This window comes from Poecilia reticulata, chromosome 16 (genome assembly GCF_904066995.2).
Source record: "Poecilia reticulata chromosome 16, P_reticulata-male-v2, whole genome shotgun sequence".
NCBI classification, from domain to species: Eukaryota; Metazoa; Chordata; class Actinopteri; order Cyprinodontiformes; family Poeciliidae; genus Poecilia; species Poecilia reticulata.
In genome coordinates, this window is record NC_088845.1 from 2,022,683 (window position 1) to 2,048,060 (window position 25,378).

The following is a 25,378-nucleotide window of genomic DNA, read 5'->3' on the forward strand; positions in this document are numbered from 1 at the left end:
GTTCGGCAGACCGCTGTCTGGAGGCGGAGTGATCCGCTGGTCAGTACAGCGGTTCGCTGTTTGATAGAACGCTGTCTGGAGGCGGAGTGATCCGTTGGTCAGTACAGCGGTTCGCTGTTTGATAGAACGCTGTCTGGAGGCGGAGTGATCCGCTGGTCAGTACAGCGGTTCGCTGTTTGATAGAACGCTGTCTGGAGGCGGAGTGATCCGCTGGTCAGTACAGCGGTTCGCTGTTTGATGGAATGCTGTCTGGAGGCGGAGTGATCTGCTGGTCAGTACAGCGGTCCTAACGGCGAATCCGTCCCGGAATCCTCGGCTATGAGGGATCCGAGAAGAAACTGATTTCTGTTTTCAAAGGTGGGTGAAGTTCACCAATAATAAATAGGCACCATTGTTAAGTTCACTAACAATTTTTACTGACGTCGATTGTATTTTGAGATATTTCTGTGTATTAGAAGTAAATGTTTGCCTAACTGCCAACTACCGTTAGTGTAGGCTTGCTCATAGACATTAATACGTAGACGCCTCATGGAGCGGGCCGGCCCGTTGCTGCGATATGTAACAGCGTCCGCCATATTGAATGTGGAATATCTGCCAGTAAGCTGATTGACCTTACCACAGGGTCTGCGTTTCATTAGCTAATGCCCATTTGACGTCACTGCGCAGCTATCACGTGGGTTACCGGCTCACAAACTCATGCTAATGTACATTGTGGACTACCAGACCGACAGAAAGTTTTTGCGTCAGGACTCGAAAAAGAATGGTTCTCCATCAGTGGGGGTATCTGTACAGGCGATGTCAGGTATCCTGATCGTGTTTGTGGAACTAAAATTCACAGATTTCCAAAATCTGAACCTGAAAGCCTTGCTTGGATTAAAGCTTGTGCACGACCGCATTTGCAGCTCAACCGTAGTAGGATCAATAAGAACAAAGCGTCTGCTGCTGTAAGTATTATTGCTTTGCTTTCTTTGTATTTAGTGAATGAAAAAAATAAAGTCAATTATAAACACATCCATTATGAAAACCTTTTAGCCAAGTACAGCATAATGGCAGTACCGATACAACTTCTACATCCTGAAGCCTGTCTTATACAGCTTTACGTTAGCTGAACAGATCAATATGCAATGTGTACCGTATCAGACATACATTAAAGATTTGTATTTCACTTGAAAAGGCTTTTTACTAAACTGTAATTGTGTCAGCCACGCTAGCACCGAGTACGGAGTATCAGGCCTAGGCACACTGAAACATTTGGAAACAACAGAAATCAGTCATTTCAAAAGTAGCCCTCTAAACCAGTGGTCCCCAACCTCATCGTTTTGCAAATATATCAAAGATTAAACTGGCATGTTTTACATCTTTTATCTGGTCATTTTGTTGAATATTTAACAACTAGAAAATGGCAAAGAACAAGAATATTTTTTCCACTCTGACTGGCTGCTGTTAGGCCTACAAATTTTAAGTTGAATGTTCATAAAATTTTTCATAGACACTTGTGAAAATAATTTCTATTCACATTGCTTTTTTGTTCTCTGGGAAATTATCTTGATGATAAATACAGAAACAAGCATAACAATCAAAACATCTGCAATAGTGATGGTAATATTAATGATAAAATAATAGTCACTGCAAAGTAGCCTACACAGTCTTTGGTGGGGGGTAGTGAGGGACCTGGATAAAAGCTAGGGGGGAGCTGTCCCATAAAAGGTTGAGAAACACTGATCTAGTTGGTAATGTTGCATGTTCTAAATTACTTGCAGAAACATTGACTGAAAGGCTCTTATTTAATGTTGAGGGATTGTTGCCTGCAAGGCAAAGACATTTTACATTTTGTTTTGAGTTGAAATGTACTGAAGTCTTATTTAAGTTTGAGTGCTTAGCTTGTCAATATTATTGTTAGAAGCAATTGTTTGCACTATTCAAAGATATCTTTTATTAAACTGTGGCAATAGCAACGCTATAGTAAATTTCTATCTTAACTATAAGTTTCAGGGTCAGGATTTTTTTTTTCCTTTAAGCCCTGCATCTCATTAAAATAAAATTTTCGAATTAGCCGCGATTTCAGACTGGAAATGTCTTTGCAGATGAGGCACAGCTACATTGCTTTATTTTGTCTAAGTCACTGTTTCTCAACCTTTTTTGGGCCAGCGTCCCCCCCTATCCATTATCCTGCTCCCTTACCGCCCCCCATTTAAGAAATTGAATTGTACTTTGCACTGAATATTATTTTATTGTTAATATTACTTTCACTACTGTTGATGTTTTGATTTTTATGGTTGTTTCTGTATTTATCATGAAAAATAATTTCCCAAAGAACAAAAAAGCCATGTGGATAGAAATTATTTTTACAGGCGTCTACAAAAAAATGTAATGGACATTCAACTTAAAATCGGTAGGCCTAACAGCAGCCAATCAGAGTGGAAAAAATATTCCAATATAATATATATCTTTATAAAATGTTACCTTTTATCTGAAAACAGTGTCTGTTTATTCTTGCCATACAGTCCTCTGTATTAATTATTGCACAAAAGGTCTTGCCATACCAGTTTATTCCTCTGTATTTAATTGAGATGGTTTATTCTTGAATTTTGTTCTTCATGCATTTTCATTCGGTTTTCTTTGATTAGTATTATCTCTTGGTTTATTGTTGTGTTCTCTTTAGTTTCTTTCCTGATGCTAATTTTATTTTAGCGTTTTTATCAGTGGTCCCCAAACTACGGCCCGCGGGCTGGATCAGGCCCGCCTCCACATTTGGTCCGGCCCCCTGAATAACACCAGAGAGCATTTAGATTTCTTTTCATATACTGTATTTTCCGGATTATAAGCCGCTACTTTTTTCCTAAGCTTTGTACCTTGCGGCTTATATGTGGATTTTTCTTCAACCACCAGGGGGCTCTTTAGCAGGAAGTGGAAGTCAAAATTGGAAATAAAAGAAGAAATTGCCCATTAAAACGGAATTAGGTTTTCATAGGAAATTGAAATTTGAGAATGTTGTTGATCAGTTAAATAGCATTATGGGGAAAAAGAAGATTTTTCGTATTTTAAGTAATACTGGGATCATTATGAGAATTTGAGGTATAGATATTAGGATCCAGTAGATGGCAGTAGTGCAACAATAATGGATGCAAGCTGCCGTTGAAATCTAAACAAGAAAGCGCCCATTTTCATTTAGCACATGCTAGTAGCAACACGAAGGATCAGCACTTTTACTGTTACAGTTCCCGTTCGGAAACTACGGTAATCAGTTGAGTTAAATCTAAACTTGGCAACTTTTTCTTTTTCAACCATAATAAATGTGATATTCAATTGACCTGTTATGACTCAGATTTTGGGTGTCCATCCCCCTTTACTGCTGCTGCATCGTTGTGGAAAACCTGGAGCGGCAGAGACATCTGCGACTTATAGTCCGGAAAATACGGTATTTATTTCATAAAAAGTGTTATTTCCTGGAATTTTTCTGTGAAGAACCCAGAGAATGTTATTTGATTGTGCTTTCTGGAAAACAATAAATTTTTACATTTAGGCACTCCTGCAATCGTCACACTTTTTCTGTTACAAACTGACTCTGGCCCCCCACCAGAGAAGGGAAAAGTTATGTGGCCCTCACAGGAAAAAGTTTGGGGACCCCTGGTTTTTATTGATGCTCTAAGCGTAACTGTCGGGGGTCCAGACTCCCCCAATCTTGGAAGAGTCTAGAATCCCGCCCCAAATAAATCATGAAAGAAACCCTTGTATTTAAACAATATCAGGTGGGAATTGGCATAACTTAAAACCAATGATTTGACAATTTTTCTGGAATATTTTTAAGAAACTCCATTGTGCACAATCACAAAAAAAAATTATGCGATTTGTTGATTTTGTGTCAATTTCTGTGATCACAATCAAACTGGAATTATTGACTAATGTAATTTGGCAGTAAGCAGACAAAAAATGCTTTGATTTGGTTAATATAACAATATTTCAGCTCACAACTGTTATCTTAATTTATATTATGCAATACCTCAGGAGTGAGGGCCACATAAAAAGCTATGGCGGGCCAGATTTGGCCCTTAGGCCTTCTGTTTGATAGATGTGGTCTAATATATTCATAAAGGTTAGAGTTCCAAACTAAATATTTAAATTGAAAACTAAATATGTCGTTTGGAAGCTTAATATTTAGCTTGTGAATTAAATATTTAGTTTGGAACTCCTATATTTAGGAGTATTTATTTAGACTAGCGGCATTTTGAAAAACATGGTGAAATTATGACTTTGAAAAGTGAATTCCTGCATTTATTTCCTCTGTGACAGGCTAAATAAACCAAAATATTACTGTTAATTTTTAACTGTGTAACTTTATGTCACGACTAATGTCGTGACATATGTCGACTAATGTCGTGACATAAACCCAAATATCGGGCGGAAAAATGTATACTTGCATAATAAAAGCGCACACAGGTCTCATATACACGGGATTAAGGAAGGATTGATGGTGGATGCTATTTTTATGCCACCGAGCCTCAGAGAAGCACAGAAAACAACTTGCTCAGCTACATGAAATTGGAACTACAAAATGAACAGATGCATCATGGGTAATGTAGTGCTGAACGGACGGACTTTTAACATTATGGCTTCGCTGAGTCGAAAGGTAATAATCAGCAACAGAGAACAAAGTTGATTAAGAGTATTTATTTTTAACTTTATCCACTCTGATCCAGTAATATTCGGCCCGAATTAAAACACCATTTCAGGCGGACAAACCTGCGTAAAACACTACAATTGTTCTCTGCAATCTTATGATGAACTCGATTCACTGCAAAAATAATTACATGCTACATAAACTTGCAGCTTTCCAACTGCATTTAATGCATAACCTCATTCACCAGACACAGTAATACTGCTAGTAAGTCATGGAAATGCACTTCTGGTTAAACAAACAACTGAATAAAGTTTATTCTTTTATGAGCACATTTCAGCAACAAGCCATTGGTGGGCGCTCTTGTAGTGCACAAGAGATGTGAGTTGTTCCTGTTCAGAGAAGGAGATGCCTTCTGATGAAAAATAAATGTTGCCATGTGGTTCTTCCAGTTGTCTGCTTGAATATTGTTTTATTTTACCTTTTGTATCAACACTTTAGAACTGGGGTGATGTGCGCTGTCTTCCTGGTTTTAGTCCTTTAATCCTGGAATTATGCTTCTGGTGACAGAAGGTCGACTTTGTAACTGTCTTTATGTTCTGATGCTGCATCAAACCCTGAAGCTATCTTTTAAAAAGTGGAAGAGGAACCTGCCTGCTTTCCTGTGAGGTCATTCAAGGAGATGTTGGGACATTTTCTAATCTTTATTATTTTCTCTGTAAAGGATGGAGGAAACCGGTGACGTCGATACTACAGTCGCTTTCACCAATCATCACAGTAAGTGACTCCATATATATATTATATGTTTTTATTAGGACTGAAAAGTAACAATACTATCCAAATGCACTTAATACATTTTCATTTTCTCTGTAAGAAGCTCTTGTGTTTTTTCAGATTAGTGAAGTATAAAAACTCAATGCTGCCTCTACATGTGTGGTTCTGAAATTGCCAATATTGGTCTGACTTACGGATTAATTTAGAGGATCTAGCAGCGAGCCATATGCACATTCACCTTTCACTGAGACGCCATAACCGGAAGTCTCCAGTTTAACCCTATTTAAATGTGAATGCTAATTTTAGTTTTTATTTATGACCTTGTTTAGGTCAGGGTTTTTTCCACCCCCTAATTCAAACCAGGATGGCGAGCTACTGGATCACCACATTTTATTGAACCAAACTACTTTTCTTTTCTGGACCTATTGCCCTTGGATCATGGACTAAAAACATTTGGATTATTGACTGATGGAGGATTAATCATCCTGCATACAAAAGAACGGACTTGAATAAGAGAAAAAAAAACTCTTGGGTGTCATCTGGGTTTTGTTTTGTTCTTTAAGTGAGAATAGAAAACACAAAAAAGGAGGAGTCGTGGCTTCAGTATTTAAGAATACCATGAACTGTAGTAAAATCTCTTTGGGTAATTTTATGTCTTTTGAGTATCTTGGAATCGAGGTAAAAGGCGAGAAACAAACTTTGACACTAACTCTATACAATACCCCAACATATGTGGAAAATTTCTTTGCGGACTTGAATGAGGTTCTATCTCTCATGTGCATTGATTATGATTGTTTAATAATTGTTGGTGATTTCAACATTCATGTTGACAACCCCCAAGACCGAGGGGCTATAAAGCTCTGTAATATATTAGAGAGTTTTGGTTTAACACAACATGTCAAACAAGCAACACACACTCAGGGACACACACTGGACCTGGTTATCAGTAAGGGTGTGAATATTTCCAATGTTTCTTTAACTGATGTCTCCCTGTCGGACCACTTTGCTGTTTTCTTTGACAGTTCTTTATCCGTTAACCCACTTGGACAAAAAGCAACTATCACAAAACGTACTTTCACAGAAAACACAGCAGAAACATTTAATCAAATCTACTTTTCTTCCTCGTCCTTAGTGACGTAGATAAGTTGGTGGATGATTTTCAGTGCAAACTTTCAGATATCATTGATTACATTGCCCCCACTAAAGTGAAGGTTGTGACTGGTAGGAAGAAATCTCCATGGAGAAATGCACAAACAGTTCAATCTGCAAGACATCTCTGCCGTAGGGCCGAACGGAAATGGCGTAAAACTCAACTGCATGTTTATTATGACATCTACAAGGAAAGACTACGTAACTATCACACAACACTAAAACATGCAAGAGAGGCTTTCTTTGCAGATGTCATAAACAGAAACACTAACAACGCTCGAGCTTTATTTGCTACTGTTGACAGGCTCACAAATCCTCCAATGACGTTGCCACCTGAACTCCAATCTAATGCCGCCTGCAACAAGTTTTCCAGTTTCTTTTCAGAGAAAATTCAAAAGATCAGAGGATTAATCTGCACATCCACTCCAAAGACAGTACCAATGCTGTGCCCAAACAAAACAAATGCAGGAAAAATGACCCAATTTCAACTACTACTACTTTTAAAGCTCGTCTTAAAACCCATCTATTTTACTTGGCTTTCAACACCAGCGGGATCTAGTTTTAAATTGTATGTTTTTGTTTTTAAACTGTAAGTTTTACATTTTTTAAATTTTTTTATTATGTTGTGTTTTAATGTACAGCACTTTGTATGAGCTGTGGTTGTTTTAAAGTGCTTTATAAATAAAGTTGGTTTGGTTTGGTTTGGTTACTAAATTATAAAACCCTAGAAGAAATTATAAGTCTTTTAAGCTCCTGCTGTCTGGATGTCCTGGCCACACATTTCTTTAAGAAAGTCCTGCCTGTCGTTGCTACTGATCTGATCCAAATAGTAACTCATCGCTCTCATCAGGTGTTTTCCCCCAGGCTTTGAAAACAGCAGTTATCAAACCACTGATAAAAAAGAACAATCTGGACAAATCACTACTGCAGAATTCATCAGCAAAATTATTGAAAAAGCTGTTTTTAAACAATTAAATAACTTCCTAACAATAACAAACTGCTTTGACTCCTTCCAGTCTGGTTTTCGTGCTCACCACAGCACGGAGACGGCCCTTGTAAAAGTGTTCAATGACATCCATATAAATACAGACTGTGGGAGAACCACAGTGCTGGTTCTGTTGGACCTCAGTGCAGCTTTTGACACTGTTGACCACATTTTACTGAATCGACTGGAGAGTTGGGTCGGACTCTCTGGTCCAGTGCTCAACTGGTTTGAATCTTACATAAAGAACAAGGATTTCTTTGTTTCAATCGGAAACTTCTCATCAGAGAGGTCAAAGGTCACGTGGGGTACCCCAAGGTTCAATCCTGGGACCCCTTCTTTTCAATATTTATATGCTCCCACTGGCTCAGGTTATAACAGGAAATAGGATTAACTATCATAATTATGCGGATGATACACAGCTCTACATCACGATGTCACCAGGTGACCTTTGACCCCATCCAATCACTGAATAGATGCTTAGAACAGATCAATGTGTGGATGTGCCAAAACTTTCTCCAGCTGAACAGAAACAAAACTGAAGTTATTATCTTTGGACCTAAAGAGGAGCGAACCCGAATCAACGCACTGCTTCAGTTATTACAACTGAAAACCAGCGATCAGGCCTGAAACCTGGGAGTAGTGATGACCTCTGACCTGAACCTTCAGAGCCACATTAAGACAGTCACAAAGTCGGCCTTCTATCACCTGAAGAACATCTCTAGGATTAGAGGACTGATGTCTCAGCGCGATCTAGAGAAACTCATCAATGCGTTTATCTTTAGCCGCATTGATTACTGCAGCAGCGTCTGATAGGGATTTTTGGTATTATCATTTTGTTGTTACTTTCAGTTTAAAGTGTTCTCCTCTTTAAACTGTATGTGTGAACCGACCTAGAAGTCACAGCTGCCTGTTATCTTCAGGTGAAACAGTTTGACCAAGATTTGAACCGGGCTCAGGCCGTAAATCAGATATCGCATCTGGAACTGGGTTGCTAGTTGTTTAGGTAAATTGTTTTACGACCTTTGCTTTGTTTAGGTAAAATGTTTTACGACCTTTGCTGTTTTTTCTCTGCTGTCTATCTTGCCTATCCTCCCTCTCATTGGCCCAGCGTGTTCCTGACGAAACAGGAACTGGTGGAACTATTTCTGATGCTCTACATGGCCTGGAGGAACTTAAACATTGTGTAGACGGTGCTACGCAAGGATCACATTTTTCTTTTTTGATTTGTTTTCATGGTTCATGTCTGGTCCATGGTGGACTTTACTGTTGAAGCTCGTGACACCTATTCTGATTGTTTCGGTTCTGTTCTGTCCTTTTAAGGGTTGCATTATTCCATACCTACGAAGTATGATGTTTAAGACAAGTAACACAACTGTTGTCAGTTATCAGCTAGCAAAGGCATCCTATGAGACGAATGAAGATGACTTGTTTTGAGATTCTGACGATTTTCTGAACAATGATGATGTTCTGTAATCACTGAACGGATTAATTCATTTGCTGAATGATTCCTACACCAAAAAATGTGAAAACAAGTGGTGTTAGGGATGTGAAAACTGCATTTGATTTTTTGCTGTTTCTTTCTTTTGTTTTTGTTTATTTCATTTATTCATTATGTTCATTGTGTAATTTTTATGTTTAGACTAGGACAAAAAATGTATATATTTTGCATTTCTTGGTTCTATTTTATTTCTTTTCTTTTCTATGCTTGGCTTTTGACTACGGTTTGTACACATGGTAAAATGATAAACAGGGGGGAATGATAGGGATTTTTGGTATTATCATTTTGTTGTTACTTTCAGTTTAAAGTGTTCTCCTCTTTAAACTGTATGTGTGAACCGACCTAGAAGTCACAGCTGCCTGTTATCTTCAGGTGAAACAGTTTGACCAAGATTTGAACCGGGCTCAGGCCGTAAATCAGATATCGCATCTGGAACTGGGTTGCTAGTTGTTTAGGTAAATTGTTTTACGACCTTTGCTTTGTTTAGGTAAAATGTTTTACGACCTTTGCTGTTTTTTCTCTGCTGTCTATCTTGCCTATCCTCCCTCTTTGAAGTTTGATAATAAAAGACAAGCTGTATCCAAAGATTGGCAGAACGCTCTGTGAACAGCTCTGAGAAGCAGTTGACAGAGTCTTCTCCTTTTGCTTGCAGAAGTTTAGTCATAAATTCATATACGTTGTCTGTGGTTCTTTTATGTAGGTTCTAGGAAAATACCTATCAGCGTCTTCACAGGTCTGACTAATAAATCAATCAAACAGCTGCAGCTGATCCAGATGCTGTTGCTTGGGTTCTGAGTAAAACCAGGAAGATAGAGACATAACACCAGTTTTAAAGTCCCTACACTGCCTCCCTGTAGCTCAGAGAATAGACTTTAAAATACTGATGTTAGTTTATAAATAACTGAACGGTTTAGCACCACAATACCTTAAAGATCTGTTATTACTGTACCAACCGTCTAGACCCCTCAGATCTTCTGGTTCTGGTTCTGCTCTGCATCCCCAGAACCAGAACCAAACGAGGAGAAGCAGAATCCAGCTTCTATGCACCACAAATTTGGAACAAACTTCCAGAAAACTGTAAAACAGCTGAAACACTGAGTGCCTTTAAATCTCAACTTAAAACCCACCTGTTTAGAGTTGCTTATGGCTAAATAAGAATTACAGTGCGGGTTTTTGATGTCTTCGATGTTTTTAATGTTTTTATTTTTAGTTTTTATCTATTTATTAATTTCTTTTTGTTTCTCTTTCTCACTGTTTACGTTTTAATGATCTAAAGCCCCCCGGAAAACGTCCCAGTTAAAGGACGTTTAACTTAAGTCCCATGGGGTTTAGAGTCCCAGTTGACGGCGTTTCAACTAAAAACCTAGAGGTTGGAGTCCTTGTCAAACGGTGTTTTTGACTAAAGTCCCAGAGGGTTAGAGTCCCAGTTAAATGACGTTTAACTGAAGTCCTAAAGGGGTTTTAATGTTTTTATCTTTTTTATTCTTTTTCAAAATCTCTTTCTCACTGTTTATTGAATGTCGCATGCTGTTTTTATTTTAATTATGTAAAGCACTTTGAAATGCCTTGCTGCTGAAATGTGCTATACAAATGAAATTTGATTGATTGATTGATTGATTGAATATATATAATTTAGAAAGTGTAGAAATTGTGATCAGTAAAATATATGTGAAATATCCTGCTTTTTGAACTGGATATGAACATTTTGTTTTTTTATGTTTGATTATTGTTATGATATGTACATATAGGGATTTTATTTTTTTTTCTCTGATATTGTACATGTTTTGAAATAAATACAAATTTCATTTAATTTCATTGACACTGGTAGCAGTCAAGCAGGAGCGCTAAGAAGCTAATAGAAACCTTGAAGAGAAGAAGAGTTACATCGATACAGTTGCAGCCATGCATGTTGTGGACCAGCTTTTCTCAAGTGATTCAACTTTTAAACTGCTATTGTTTTGCATCTTCGGTATAAACTTTACCTTCTACCAAACACAGCTTCCCCTTTTTGTAAATATTTCCGTCAGCGACCCCTGTTACCCTCTAAACTAGCGGTTCTCAACGTGGGCGGTACCGCCCCCCAGGGGGCATTCAGAGGACAGCAGGGGGCGCTGGCGGACATTTTATAAAAGGGGGGCGCTGGGATACCTTTGGGGGGCGTTTGGTCGAAGGTAAAATTTACACCTTATATGCACAACAATACCAGTTTAGTCTTTGAGACACTTGGTAAAACTGTATTGTGTAACATTAAATCATGCTTGGCTGCAACTGTATCGATGGCAGCTCTTCTTCTATTCAGTGATTGTAGCTTCATGGCGCAGCTCCGCTGTAACTAGCTTCACCGCATTGTCCCTTACACCGGCATTACACCGGCTGATGACGTTGCTGTGATTCACTTTGTCTTGTATTTATATGTTTTCTCAGTTCTGTGATAATGTCAAAGCAGCATCTTATATTGAAAAGTGTTTTATTGTCCGTCTGGATGCTGCCCGCTTCCATGGAAGGACAACAGAAAATCGCTCTTATAAACACGTAATTACTAAAATCACGATACCCCAGTACACTTAGTATCCCTCTGAAAAATGAACCTATTTAAATAAAGAAATCCCTCCATGCGTGATACCACAATAGAGAGCGTTCATTTTATAGCGTTAACATGGTGCTGCAAGTGGTCCGGTATGAAACGGGGTGATAGAACAACGGTAACACAGCACTTTTAAATTTCAATAATCAAAATACCGCAATTGTTTCCGTTGTTTTAAAAAGTTTATGTCAGTCTGCCTTTTCCCCATTGATACGCTTCCCGAGCGCTGCGCGCCTTAGGGGGTTTAAAAAAAACGACGCACACATTGCGGTTTTTTCTAAAACAGGAGAAGCGGGACATAAAATGGAGCGACGAACTAGATGTGAATTATGGCATAAAAACAGAGGATCCGACGCTGAACAGTGAGGTTTAGGCGGCGCAGCAGACTGAGTGAAGATTACTGATGGTCAATAAACAATAAATTAAATCTAGCAGCAGGAAAGAAACTAAAGTGGACATAGCAATAAACCAAGAGAGGATAATACTAATCAAAGGAAACTAAATGGAATTGAATGAAGAACAAAATACAAGAATAAACTAAGAAACTAAAGTAAATACATAGGAATAAGCTGGTATGGCAAGACCTTTAGACCAATACTTAATAAGGGGACTGTATTAGCTCTGCCATGTGGATGAAGTTTTATTGATGATACTCTGATGTCCCATTCTCCTGAAGGCAGCACAGAGCTGCACCACCAGAAACGGACAGAAACACTGAAGAGAAGAAGAGTTATGATTAATGTAGTTACAGTTCTATCCATGTTTTAATGTTGCAGAGCTCAGTTGTTTTGCAAATAGTTCAAAGTTTAAACTGGCATGTTGAACATCTTTAATCTGCTCATTTTGTGGAATATTTAACAACTAGAAAATGGAAAAGAACAAGAATATTTTTTCCACTCTGACTGGCTGCTGTTAGGCCTACCAATTTTAACCCTATAACGCCAAACGTATCATATGTGATACATGAGTTTTTGAGACCTCCAAATGAGCAGTGTGACATTTTTTTCCCTAAAAAACCCAATGTATACAATTAGACACATGTAGTGCACTGATAATCCAACAGGGGGTAGTAACTTTCTCACCAGAGGCCTTTCCACTGATACTACAAGACTGCCATGTCAAAGGACTGGGACACATGCGGTTTCAGCAGGAAAACTTTGCCAATTTTAGAAGGTAAGAAAAAAAAATTGTTTTCGGGTGAACTATCAATAGGAACACTTACTGAGTTGATGCAATGTAAAATTACTAAGTATTTTATCATCATTTCTTTGTAAAACCGTGTTGAAAAGTGATGTATGAAATTTGATACAGTGGGTCAGTTAACTCGGAAAATCAGTCAATTGTCTTTTTTATTGTACTTCATGTATTTTACATTACGTCAAGCAATGTACAGTCTTTTTTCATAGAAACTAATGACATGTTTGCATGTTCATAATTTGGTACATTTATAGCTTAAAAATAGATATGCAACTTGCACCTTTTGTTTATTTTCATTGAAAACTGACCAATTCAAAGATAAAATAAACACTCTGTTTTTTGTGCCTGTGTGTTTTTTTAGATGGCAAAGACATACACTGTTGAAGATATTCTGAATATGATTATGAATGGGAATTCAAGTGATATCAAGCAGCTAAGGGAGGATGAGGAATGGACTCCTGCAAGGATTGAGGAACACCCAGATAGCGGAAATGATGAAGAAGAGGAAAACCCAGATAAGGATGATGATGATGAAGCACCAGAAATCCCAACGGACAAAACACCAAAGTAGAGCACTTGAAACAAAGAGGAATCTACTACATAGGCACAGTCTGAATGAACAGGTTGAAAAATTGCCATCTGATGGATGAGAAAGAACTGAAGAAAAAGGGAAGAGGGTCACTGGATTTCAGAGTAAACCAGGAAAACAGCATCATTGTGAGATGGTATGACAACAAAGCTGTGAACCTGCTCTCTTCTTTTGTTGGTGTTGAACCACTGGGCAGTGTGAAGCGTTGGGATCGAAAAGCCAAAACCCACATAATGGTTCCCAGACCGGCCATTGTTGCCACTTACAACAGTTTCATGGGAGGCATTGACCTTCTTGATATGCTTTCTGCACTGTACAAGTTCAGCTTCAGATCCCGAAGAAGGTACGTCTACATTTGGTGGCACACCATCACAGTGGCAGTAATCAATGCATGGATCCGCTACAGAAGAGACCTGGAGAAACTGCATCCCAGGCAGAAACACCTGCCCCTGAGAAGGTTTCAGGCCTCTGTTGCCACTGCCCTCACGAAAGTGCACGAAAGGTCAAAAAGTGTGGCAGACCTTTGTCCTCTCCGGAAGCAATGCCAACTGTTGTGACTTTTTTACACTTATATGTTGTTCAGTATGATAAGTGACTGATTTACAATTATATGTTAAGCATAGATTACATGATTATTTTTAATTGAATTGAACATGATTGTATATAATTACAAGGATGAAGTGAAATATATTTAAGTGCAAGACATGATTTATTTGAATAGAAGAAGTCTTTTATTTTGAAGAATGCTTAAGTATCTGGTTCTGTTTTGTTACTATCTTGCTTTGTTGATATTTTGGTTGTCTTGGTAACGAAAAGCTGTTGCCGTTATCAGCTGTCGCCGTTTTCTCTCTTCAATAAAAAACTGAACAGAAAGGTTCAGTCAAAGACATACGAGCCTCCGTTTTGTTTGAAGAAGCTTCACTCCGTAACACCAACTCCTCCTAAGAGGAGGAAAACCACTGAGTTGCCCCCTGATGTGAGAAAGGATGGCCTCAATCATTTCCCAACATGGGAAACCCGACAGAGATGCAAGCACTGTGTGGGCCACTTTGCCCATGTGTCCTGTGAGAAATGCAAAGTGCGTCTTTGTCTGAACAAGGACCGAAACTGTTTCCAAGCCTATCATAATGCAAAATAAAAAGGTTGTGAGCCACAATATGTGTAGAAAATAACTGAAATGTTATGTTCTCGAGACTGCCACCCTGCCAGTTCCATTGGTGGATTTGTTATTGCTGCATTGTTGTAGCACATTTTATGTTTGGAATTAACAATTTATCTGAGTTATTTGTGTTTTATTATGTTTTTGTTTGTTCAAGAAAAAATAATCTTTAAGCATTGTGACCCGATGTATCAAATATGATACAAAATGAAACTCATATATGGAAAATGATATTTGAAAAATATTTTTTTTGTTTGTTCAGAGGGACCAATAAAGGCCCCAGTTTCAAAGAATTGGAATTTTCTGTCAGTTATTTCATGGTGTGGGTTAACTTGAATGTCCATTAAATTTTTCATAGACACCTGTAAAAATAATTTCTATTCTCATGGCTTATTTGTTCTCTGGGAAATTATTTTTGATGATAAATACAGAAACAAGCATAAAAATCAAATCATCTACAATAGTGATAGTAATATTAATAATAAAATAGTCAGTGAAAAGTAGCCTGCAAATTCTTTGGTGGGGGGCGGTGAGGGACCTGGATTAAGGCTAGGGGGGCGCAGGGCCAAAAAAGGTTGAGAAACGCTGGTCAGCCACTGTTCAGAACAATCCAGAAGGAGTCGTCTTCTCTCTGCCGTTGTACGGCTCAGAGGCAGATCGGCTGTCTGGTCCAGTCTGACTCAGCTGGTTGTGTTTACCTAAACCACTGAGTCACAGCTGATTTTCCATGTTTTCCTGTCCTGTTAAACCGGCATTAAGAAAATAACTCATAACTCACACCCAAAATAACTCAGAGACCTTCAGGCCCTCTGATGAATTACAACTCTTATACCTTATCAGGGTTTCCCCCAGAAATCTTGCTAAGCCCGGTGGTTGGGGCATCGAGGCAGTCCACCGTGTTTTTGTATTAAAAGATGTTAAGTTGACGGGAAATGTAAAAGTATTTCTATGTAATTATATGTTACGGGAAACTATCTCCAGTGAAATGCTATTTAAATCCACAACTAGTCTAAAAACAAAAAATTTGCACTTATGTTTAATCCAAATTAAGTCAGCGGCTCCATCAGGCCCCCAAGGGTTTCAAGGGCGCAGTGCGCGAGGCAGTGTGATTAGTCCGCGTGCTGTCGGCTTTAAATGCATAAACTATCAACCTATCTATTATAAACCTATTGTTTAGGAATAAATCTGCTCCGCTAGTGAAATGCTAAGAGCAACAGAGACGCTTGCAGCCCGGCTTTAAAAAAAATATATATATTTTTTTATTTTTATTATTCTTATTATTTTCCCAGAAACGTAAACAAGCAATGCTTAGCCTGGCGGCGGGACTAGTAAAGCATGGCGGCCCCCTGGCTTATAATACACTGGGGGAAACTGCTTATCAAGTTCATTGTTTCTTTCAGGTGAAGAAGAGGAAGAAACAGCTCTCACTGGGACTCGTCTGTATTTGGTGGTTTTGGGGTGTTTTTGTGCCCTGGTAACTGGAACAGCTATTTACAGTGAGTTTCACATTACCACAATATATTTTAATTATCTTCCTATATGACAAGTTTTTAGAGGTTTAAAGCATTAGGATGCAAATGTCTCAGGTCTGAAAGTTGATTAAAAAGTTACGGACAATGAAGCGTTACCAACAATCAATTCAAATTCAAATTCAAATTAATGCTGCCCAGCTTGAAACATATTAAGGTGTTAAAGTTTAATATGGAAGATCTAAAGCCATGCAGAGGATGATGTCTGGCTTGTGAGCCTCAGTGTCTCATCTTTGCTTTTCATAGATGGTGTGTTTCTGTTGGTTTCTCCAGGCCATCGCTCCCACTGTGCACTGGAGTGGTTCAATGCTAAGTGTGAAGCACTCAGCATTGAGGAGCTTACTGCTTACAGTCAGTGAGCCTAATTTTGGCCTCACAATGTTTGTTAACAATAATTAAAACTTCTCAAAGTTTGACATTGAATAGCAAGATGTTTTTGCATCAGGCTGCATTGCATTAACATTTCAATGAGCTACTCTAAGCTGTACTTGCTGACAGTGGCGGAGCCAGAGGGGGGGGCCAGGGGGGCCACTGACCCCCCCCCCCCCTTGTCATATGATTGGCCCCCCTAGTTGCCCCCCCCAGATGATTGACATGTAACAGCACCAAGTTATTCCTGTACATTATTTGGAATCATTCTAAGCCAACCTAATATCTAAAGAAGAAAAACAATAATAAATATATGAAAAGAAAATGTATAAAACTTTATATAAGTCCATGTGATAACATAAATAAATAGATTTATATCAGGCGCGATACCAGCCTCCTTTATACTCATAAAAACAAGCTGAAATTCTTCTCCTGGATGTTTCAGTTGTGCTGCTGTGGTGCAACTCAAAGGCTAAAGCACTTCATACCTGGTGATGGTAAAACACCAATAAGTTATTTATTGATCCTCCGCAAAAAAGAGAAAAAACCGAAGAGGGGCCGACAATGTTCGTAGTTTGGAGCAGAGGTGGCGCTGGAGTTCTTTCGTTGTCCGTCAAAGAAAAAAATCATTTTATTTCCAATTTATAGTCATCAAACGAAACATTTAGTATTTCTCTGCTAGAACGTTTTTGAAATCAGGTAACATTTCACGAAATGACGTGATTAGAAGACGGCAGAACTGATCGTTTCCTGATCCCGCATCACTTCCCTCAGCGGGAGAAAAACCAGCAGAAGCGGATCAGCTGCTGGACGCTCCAAAGCCTCTGGTCCGTTAAAGCGTCCAGATCAGAGATGATTCTCTGACAGATATTTTTCTTAGTCTGATTAATAATGAACTCCACGATGTTCTCTGTGCGTAAAGTTGAAACTGTCTGCGCACCAAGTGGTCAGCTGATCACAGTCTGGACAGAAACCAGCGAACTGCTCTCAGTATCAAGATGAGGGTGAGGAGGGAATCTGACATATTAACTAGGTTAAGTTTTTACTGGTTTTGTTTTTAAAACACCATTAACATAAGCAGTGTAACTATATATTGTATATTTGGCGTTTGTCGTCTCATGTGTGATTAATTGGAGCATTTATTGCCCAGCGCTCTGCGCTTGTTTCTGCCTAACGGATCTGCACTTTAATTTCTTTCCTCTCTCAACATTCAGCTGTTATTCCTCTATTTAAACTACAATAAGTAGATCACATTCTCTTTAGGTTTTCTCTGTGTGCTCCAAACTCATTAAATGTAAACTCATTAGAAGCCCGTAACCACCATCAGGTAAATAATTCTGGTCCGACCCGAAATATTTTTACCTGTCAAATTACCTGTCACAACAGAGCTTCCTAACCAAGGTGTCCATAACTCTTCAACACGCTGTCAGCTCCCAGTCAGAAAGACGCATTTAGTTCAGTGTCCATGAGATGATATTCAGAAAGGATCTTTTATTTGATTGATTTTAGTTTCCTCTGCGATGAACTCTGCGTAAAGTCTATCATGTCTCCATGTGCACCAGTCAAAGCTGTTAATTATAACATGTCAAATGACAGAGGGGCTTAAACAATAACCAAATATTCAGTTCGGTTATTTTTTTAAATTATATATATATATATATATATATATATATACTGCTTACAGTCAGTATATATATATATATATATATAATATATATATATATGTGCACACACATTTAAAATGTTGCCCCCCCCCAGAGGTAGTCCTGGCCCCCACTTGGCCCCCCCAACTTTAAAAGTCTAGCTCCGCCACTGGTTGCTGATATGTTGTTTTCTGCTGAGCATGTAAAACAAATATTATTTTTACATCAACTAGATCAGGGGTCCCCAAACTTTTTCCTGTGAGGGCCACGTAACGTTTTCCTTCTCTGGTGGGGGGCCGGAGTCTGTTTGTAGCAGAAAAGGTGTGACGATTGCAGGAGTGCCTAAATGTAAAAATATATTGTTTTCCAGAAAGCACAATCAAATAACCCTCTCTGGGTTCTTCACAGAAAAAATCCAGGAAGGATTATAGTCCGTATTTTCCAAACGATAAGCCACAACCTCAAAGTTTTTTGTTTTTTTAAACCAGTAAACATACACATATAAGCCTCGGATATCTCTGCCGCTGCAGGTTTCCAACAGCAATGCAGCAGCAGCAGAGGGGGCGGACACCCAAAATCTGAGTCATAACAGGTCAATTGAATATCACATTTATTATGGTTGAAAAAGAAAAAGGTGCCAAGATTAGATTTAACTGAACTGATTACGGTAGTTTCCGAACGGTAACTGTAACAGTAAAAGTGCTGATCCTTTGTGTTGCTACTATCCATCCATCCATTTTCCTGCACCCTTGCCCCTCAGTGGGGTCGGGAGGGTTGCTGGTGCCTATCTCCAGCTGGCGTGCCGGGCGAGAGGCGGGGTCACCCTGGACAGGTCGCCATTCTGTCGCAGGGCAACACAGAGACACACAGGACACACAACCATGCACGCACACACTCACACCTAGGAGCAATTTGGTGAGGCCAATTAACCTGACAGTCATGTTTCTGGACTGTGGAAGGAAACCGGAGTACCCGGAGAAAACCCACGCATGCACAGGGAGAACATGCAAACTCCATGCAGAAAGACCAGGGCCGGGAATCAAACCCAGAACATTCTTGCTGCAAGGCAACAGCTCTACCAACTGCGCCACTGTGCAGCCGTGTCCCGTACAGAGGACTTTGGTTTAAAATACGGGACGTGACGGTTAATACGGGTCAGTTGGTAACCCTACATGAACTCCCACAAGTCTAAATGCTAACTACTGTTACTCTGTTAACCGTTAGCACATTTGTAGAGGAAAGAGGGTCGTAACTGTTGACTGTCAATAGTATGAAAGCTGAAACAGTTGTGTTAAGATTTGGTTGGAGTTTCACAGCTCTCCTCGTGTGGGTGGATAATAAGCCAACTACCAACTGTGCCACTGTGCAGCCCGTGTTGCTACTAGCATGTGCTAAATGAAAATGGGCGCTTTCTTCTTCTTCTTCTTCTCCTGCTGCTTCTTCTTTAGATTTCAACAGCAGCTTGCATCCATTATTGTTGCACTACTGCCATCTACTGGATCCTAATATCTATACTTCAAACTCTCATAATGATCCCAGTATTATTTTTTTTAAAAAACGAAAAAATCTTCTTTTTCCCCTCAATGCTATTTAACTGATCAACAACATTCTCAAATTTTAATTCCCTATTAAAACTTAATTCCGTTTTAATGGGCGCTTTCTTCTTTTATTTCCAATTTTGACTTCCAATAATTCATTTCCTGCTAAAGAGCCCCCTGGTGGTGGAAGAAAAATCCACATATAAGCCACATGGTTCAAAGCTTAGGAAAAATGTAGCAGCTTATAGTCTGGAAAATACGATATATGAAAAAAAATCTGAATGCTCTCTGGTATTGTTCAGGGGACCGGACCAAATATGGACGGGCCATAGTTTGGGGACCACTGAACTAGATGATACATGCATATAGGATGTAATGTAAACAGCAGAGGGAAAAAGGGTGCAAGAAAATAGATGGATGGATGTAAACAGCAGTATCAGAGATGCATTGAGTTTATAGCAGGTGTGGGTGATCTAATAGTCTGACTGTTGATCGCAGCAATCCACATTTTGAGCAGAAATAGAGGGCCTCAAAGCCAAATTTCACTTGAGGTCCCATGGAAGCTTGGGTAGTTGGTATGAATGGAAAAGGTGTAAAAACAATAATGACACCATTGTGATGCGTTAATTTGAATGCATGGCTCTGTAGGTTTGTCATCTTCCTTCTCCTGTTCTGGGTCAAACTCTGGCGGCTCCAACATGCAAAGTCTTCAGTTGTTGACATTTTTAATAAACTTTGGAGATAAAAGTATCACACTACAGAAGTGGCTTAATTAGGTGGAGAAGAACACTATGTGACCTGGAGGGGACGGGGCGTGAAATGCTTCACATTTAAAAAGACAGCATTAAAACAAGTTGCTTTAAAATGCGCTATGGAGTCTGTGGAGCTGCAAGGAATTCAGACCAAAGCGCTGCAGTTCTACTTTACATAAGTGAATAATTTACATGTGAAAGAGAAAGATTTTAAATCTCTAAGTGGAGGAGTTTAAGGATCTTTGTGTCTTGTTCATGATGGATGGATGGAAAATCAGCACAATTATTTCAAAACTTCCAACATAAACTGCACTCATGCATAAAATAGTATAATTAGCATAAAATCCTGAGGACATTCAAACTCTGCATATGAACTCTAGTTATTCAAACCCTGGACCTTATTGCTGCAAGGCAACAGTTCTACCGCCATGCAGCCCGAAAAATAAGAATGTTAACAAAATATTGGATCAGTTTACTGCTCTTTGGTTCTAAACTGAGAATACTGTCTGATATCCTGAAAAGATCTGAGAGAGAAACTGAAAATGTTAATACTCCTCTGATACAGATAGATTCACTGACTTTCTGACTAATTTGTGTTTTTATAGTGGGTATAAAGACGACTACGCAAGAGGACCGTCTCGAACACCTTGCAACAGAAACACAGAACCTGATGGAGAGAAGGATGACTTTGAATGAAGACATCAAGTATCTGATAGACGAGAAAGACAAAAGTGCTACAATTTCTACATTGCCTTTGAACCTTTTGATTATTTGTGTTATATTTATTTTTAAAATATGGTTATAATTTTCAAATAGCTTTTCAAAGCATACCTAATCATTATTATCACAGGTACAGTGCTGATGTCTGACAACGTGAGCCAGGGCCTTGGCTGGGGTGGAGAAAAATGTATTAATTAGCACCAAGTTTAGAGTAAAGCTTTGATTTCAGAACTTTACAGAAAATACTGTTGTTTTTGAGAGAACCGATCACTGAGCCCTGTGGTACGCCACTTCTAACTAAAATGGTAGCTTATCTTAATCACTCTCCATTATCTATCTGCACTTTACCTTTGAAATCTTTGATCAATTTTGACGAGTGAAACATTAAATATACACACCATGATTTCTTTGATACATTTATTATTTGTTCTTTTTGATGTTATTTTTCTCTTGCTCCACTTCTTTCTAATCTTTCCCTTTGTCTAGAGGATCCAATATGTAAGCCATGCGCAGACAACTGGATGATCTTCAGACAAAAATGCTACCTGTTTTTCGACAGTCCACCTCCTTGGAAGACCTGGGAACAAAGTCGAAAGTTCTGTCAGGACAAACGAGCAGATTTGGTTGTAATTGATGATCTGGAGGAGCAGGTAAAATCTAACGCCAAGCTAGAAATCTAGAGCTAATCTGGAAGTTTTTGGAAAATTGATAGCTTGAAGTAAGAAGATGTATGACGATCTAAAAAAATTTGTTCAAAGCAATTTGTCAGCAGAAACATCAAGTTCTACTTTGGAAGATCCCATGGATACTGGATAGGATTACAAAAAGTTAACAACACCTGGACCTGGCTTGATGGACGTGCAGATACTCTTGGGTAAGAACTATGATCTAAAAATATACATATTTAGGTAAGAATGTAAATATATTTTGTCAAGATTGTAGAAAAGTTAAATGTACTGAGTGACAACGACTCCAGGATTTCCAGGACTTCTTCCAAAACCAAACCTTGGTGGACTGTGAGACATTATTGGGTTCATTGTTCTGTTTGGACGTCCAATGATGTCAAAGCTTACTGGGCTTCCTCTTTTCAGCACGAGCTTCAGACGTCTGATCAGGCTCAAGAAGTTCCAGTTGTGGAAAAACAAAAACGTTCTTTATCTTCCTATTATAGCTATGAGCAACTGCAGCTGGGTTTTCTTGTGCCTTTGGGTCAGTGGTGCTGCAGGTGGTTGAGTTCAGGCATGGAGACCTTCAGTCCTCAGTCTGTCCTCACTGTGGGACCTGAAACCTCTGTGGCTGATGCCACCAATCCTTGCTGCTGGTCTTTAGCAGTCAGTCGATTTTTTGTTTGGTATGAAACCAAAAAAATATATATATATATAAACTCTAAAAATATGGCTCTCATTGTTGGGTTTTATTCGTCTATGAACATTCAGGTCATTTGCCATCTTTGTGCTTCTCTTAATGGTAATGGGTTTCTCTGAACCTTCTGGACGTATCCTTGGACTAGGCCATTATTGTAGCATCTAATGAAGCATTGAGGTCAGTAATCAGGGCATTTGAAGTGTTCTTCCTCAAACAGGATGGGTGAGGGTCGTCATTGTTACATCAGGGGAGATCAAGACAAAACACCTGGTTTACTAACGCAGAAATCTGAAGAAATCTGTTCAGAGGGAGGAATAATTTTAATACTGCATCATTGAAAGAAGGATTTCATGTTGAATTTGGATAAAATATATTTGTTAGATTAGTTATATCCCGACCCCACCAAGGGAAAAATGTGTACAGAAGATTGATGAATGGATTAGTTCTACTTAAGTGTTTAACTTTTTTCAAGATAATTTGTTTATTAAAAAAAATATAAGACATTTTCAGTTTTGCTTAAAACATTACTTTCTGTTTAAGTTGAACAGCTTTAGATCCATTTGTGGAAACATTGAAAATCCAATTGTGCAAATTCTTACAACTCCTTTATTTTCTAGTCTGGCTTCTTTTTAAGTCTTCATTCATTGAGTGTCTAATGAGACTGATGTTCCAGTGAGATGTAGAGAAACTCATCCAGGCGTTTATATTTAGTCGCATTGATTACTGCAACAGTGTCTTTACAGGTCTAGCTAAAAAACTCCATCCTCCAGCTGCAGCTGATCCAGAACGCTGCTGCTGGTGTTCTGACTAAAGCCAGGAAGATGGAGCACATAACACCAGTTCTACAGTTCTTCCACTGGCTCCCTGTAGCTCAGAGAATAAACTTTAAAATACTGATGTTAGTTTATAAATCACTGGAGAAGTAGGATTAAACTTCTATGCTCCACAAATCAAACTTCCAGAAAACTGCAAAACTGCTGAAACGCCGAGTGCCCTTAAATCTAAACTAAAAACCCAGCTGTTTAGAGTTGCTTTTGAAACATAATCGATTAAGAATTTAACGATGGCACTTGACTTAATGTAATGTTTTGATTGTTTATTCTGTTGCATGACATTGTGTTTTTGTTTTTTTATAATGTAAAGTACTTTGAAATGCCTTGTTGCTTAAATGTGCAAAAAGATTTTGATTGATTGATGGTGATAACTATCATTTGATGCTGATAGTTATAAGTTTCTTGTCAATGTGGCTTATTTTATGTTCTGTGGTTCTGGTTTCTGTTTTAAAGGTTCTGGGCGAAGAAGTGGAACTCTGAAGTTGGATCGTATGCACTGCTGCACTCAGAACAAAATCCCACCGACTGCTGGTCAAAAGAACACAATAGGTTTCAGAACAAATTTATTTGTGAGCGTGACGCTCGCAAAATTTAATTAAACTGTCTGTTCTTTTAAAGTTTCATGCAGAAATGTTCAACTGTGTCATGAATGTGTATATACTATGCATTTCATCATGACTTTATTCAGCTGATGGTCATGTTGTCTCTTCATTGTAAGTGTTTATTAACCTAATGAAACTAGACACCGAATGTCTGGTTTGCACTGCCAGGTTTAGATGTTTTTCTGCAGCTGCTCAGGAACCAGACTGTCTCTCCATTGTTCAGGGTTCCTTATCTTTGGTATAAAACCCATGTGTGGACTTCCTGACAGAGCAAACTCAGAGCGTACTCTGACCTGGAGCTTTAATCTGACCTGTTAGATCTTGTGGCTCTCACACCATGTGCTTGTTTAAAAATGCATTTTTAAAAAGTGTTTGGAAATTAATTATTTTCCACAATACGGCTGGACACCCAATGAGCACAAAGCTGCAGCCTCAAACCTCTCTGAGGCTTTCAGAGAGAAGAGGGCTGGCTCGTCAGCTCCAGCGCTGCGATCAACAAACTCAAAGTAAATCCTCTGTTTTCTGGTGAAACGTTCACTGAGTGTAACAAGTTTTCAAATTATAGGCTTATCTAAAAATAAACTTACGGCCCGGTTCAGAAGTCTGCAACAAGAAAATGGGCTGACATGACACCAAAAGCCATTTTAAGCCCTTTTGAGGCATTTATTCTTAAAAAACAAGTTTAGGGGACGGTTGCCCCCTAGAGCTGCAGTAGAAGCTTCTACTGCAGTCAGTAGAAGCTGCAGTTGAATACAGCTTCCACGAACGACTGTGGCAGTTACTACGCTGCTTAGAAAAGTTATAAAATCAGGTTTTCAAAAACAAAATAGAGGGAGAGAGAGAAAAAGGCAAGAGTGTTAATTTATAACCCAGTTTTTCTCCAAGAGAGGTGAGTAGACTATGTGAGATTACCAACCATTTAGCATAATTAGCTACAAACTACTGTTTGCCTCCATTTCACTAGCATTTAATGAATTAAGGAAAAAATGACCAACATATTCATAAATGTAACTTGTCCCTTGGACCTTTTACCACTTAACAGATGAGTCAGTCAGCAGCAGCTCTAAAACATGTCCCTCCTGAGTCTGATCCATCCTCTCCTGAGTGGAATTAAAGCTGCAGTATGTAACTTTAATATTAATATTTTTTTCACATATTTTTTAAAACTTATGTTGTGACAGTATGGTATGAGATTATGAGATCATAATCTGTGAAAAATCTATTTCCTCTACTTTCTCCCGGTGCTAGAAACAACCAGTCAGTTGCAGGAGAGTTTTAGTGCTGTCAATCACAATCTCATGTGATGCTGCTCACCCTTCCTCCCCCTCGATTTGTGCCATGCTGCAGCTAGCATAGCACAGAGCTGTGAAGATACAAACTGTGAATGCTCAGTTTAGTTAGCATAGCTATGACGGCAGATAAACGGTTTCGTTAATGATAAGTTGCTTCTCCTCCATTATCACATTTAGAAGTGAGT

General features: G+C 38.8%; 1 protein-coding gene and 1 long non-coding RNA gene across 3 annotated transcripts; both read left to right on the forward strand.

Annotated features, from left to right (window-relative positions):
- Nucleotides 1–201: 201 nt before the first annotated feature.
- LOC145555308 (C-type lectin domain family 10 member A-like) lies at nucleotides 202–23,991 on the forward strand. 2 transcript variants are annotated; one of them, XM_081616947.1, is made up of 7 exons: nucleotides 202–357; nucleotides 5,340–5,392; nucleotides 15,951–16,046; nucleotides 20,987–21,112; nucleotides 21,588–21,751; nucleotides 21,860–21,975; nucleotides 23,753–23,991. In XM_081616947.1, exons 2-7 carry the CDS (start codon nucleotides 5,341–5,343, stop codon nucleotides 23,892–23,894), a joined length of 696 nt encoding a protein of 231 aa, XP_081473073.1. In that variant the 5' UTR covers nucleotides 202–357; nucleotide 5,340; the 3' UTR covers nucleotides 23,895–23,991. The 2 variants fall into 2 exon arrangements, with proteins under 2 accessions (XP_081473073.1, XP_081473074.1); XM_081616948.1 differs by lacking the exon at nucleotides 15,951–16,046.
- On the forward strand, nucleotides 8,626–9,692 carry LOC145555311 (uncharacterized). The gene is made up of 2 exons (XR_014091440.1): nucleotides 8,626–9,476; nucleotides 9,509–9,692. It is a non-coding gene; the product is annotated as an uncharacterized LOC145555311 (long non-coding RNA).
- Nucleotides 23,992–25,378: the final 1,387 nt, after the last annotated feature.

What these genes read in the sequence shown, in the direction of transcription:
- LOC145555308 (XM_081616947.1), top strand. Translation starts at nt 5,341, where the DNA reads ATGGAGGAAACCGGTGACGTCGATACTACAGTCGCTTTCACCAATCAT. An exon ending in GATAGACGAGAAAGACAAAA is followed by an intron (nt 21,113 to 21,587) that starts GTGCTACAATTT and finishes CCCTTTGTCTAG; the next exon opens with AGGATCCAATATGTAAGCCA. An exon ending in GGACGTGCAGATACTCTTGG is followed by an intron (nt 21,976 to 23,752) that starts GTAAGAACTATG and finishes TCTGTTTTAAAG; the next exon opens with GTTCTGGGCGAAGAAGTGGA.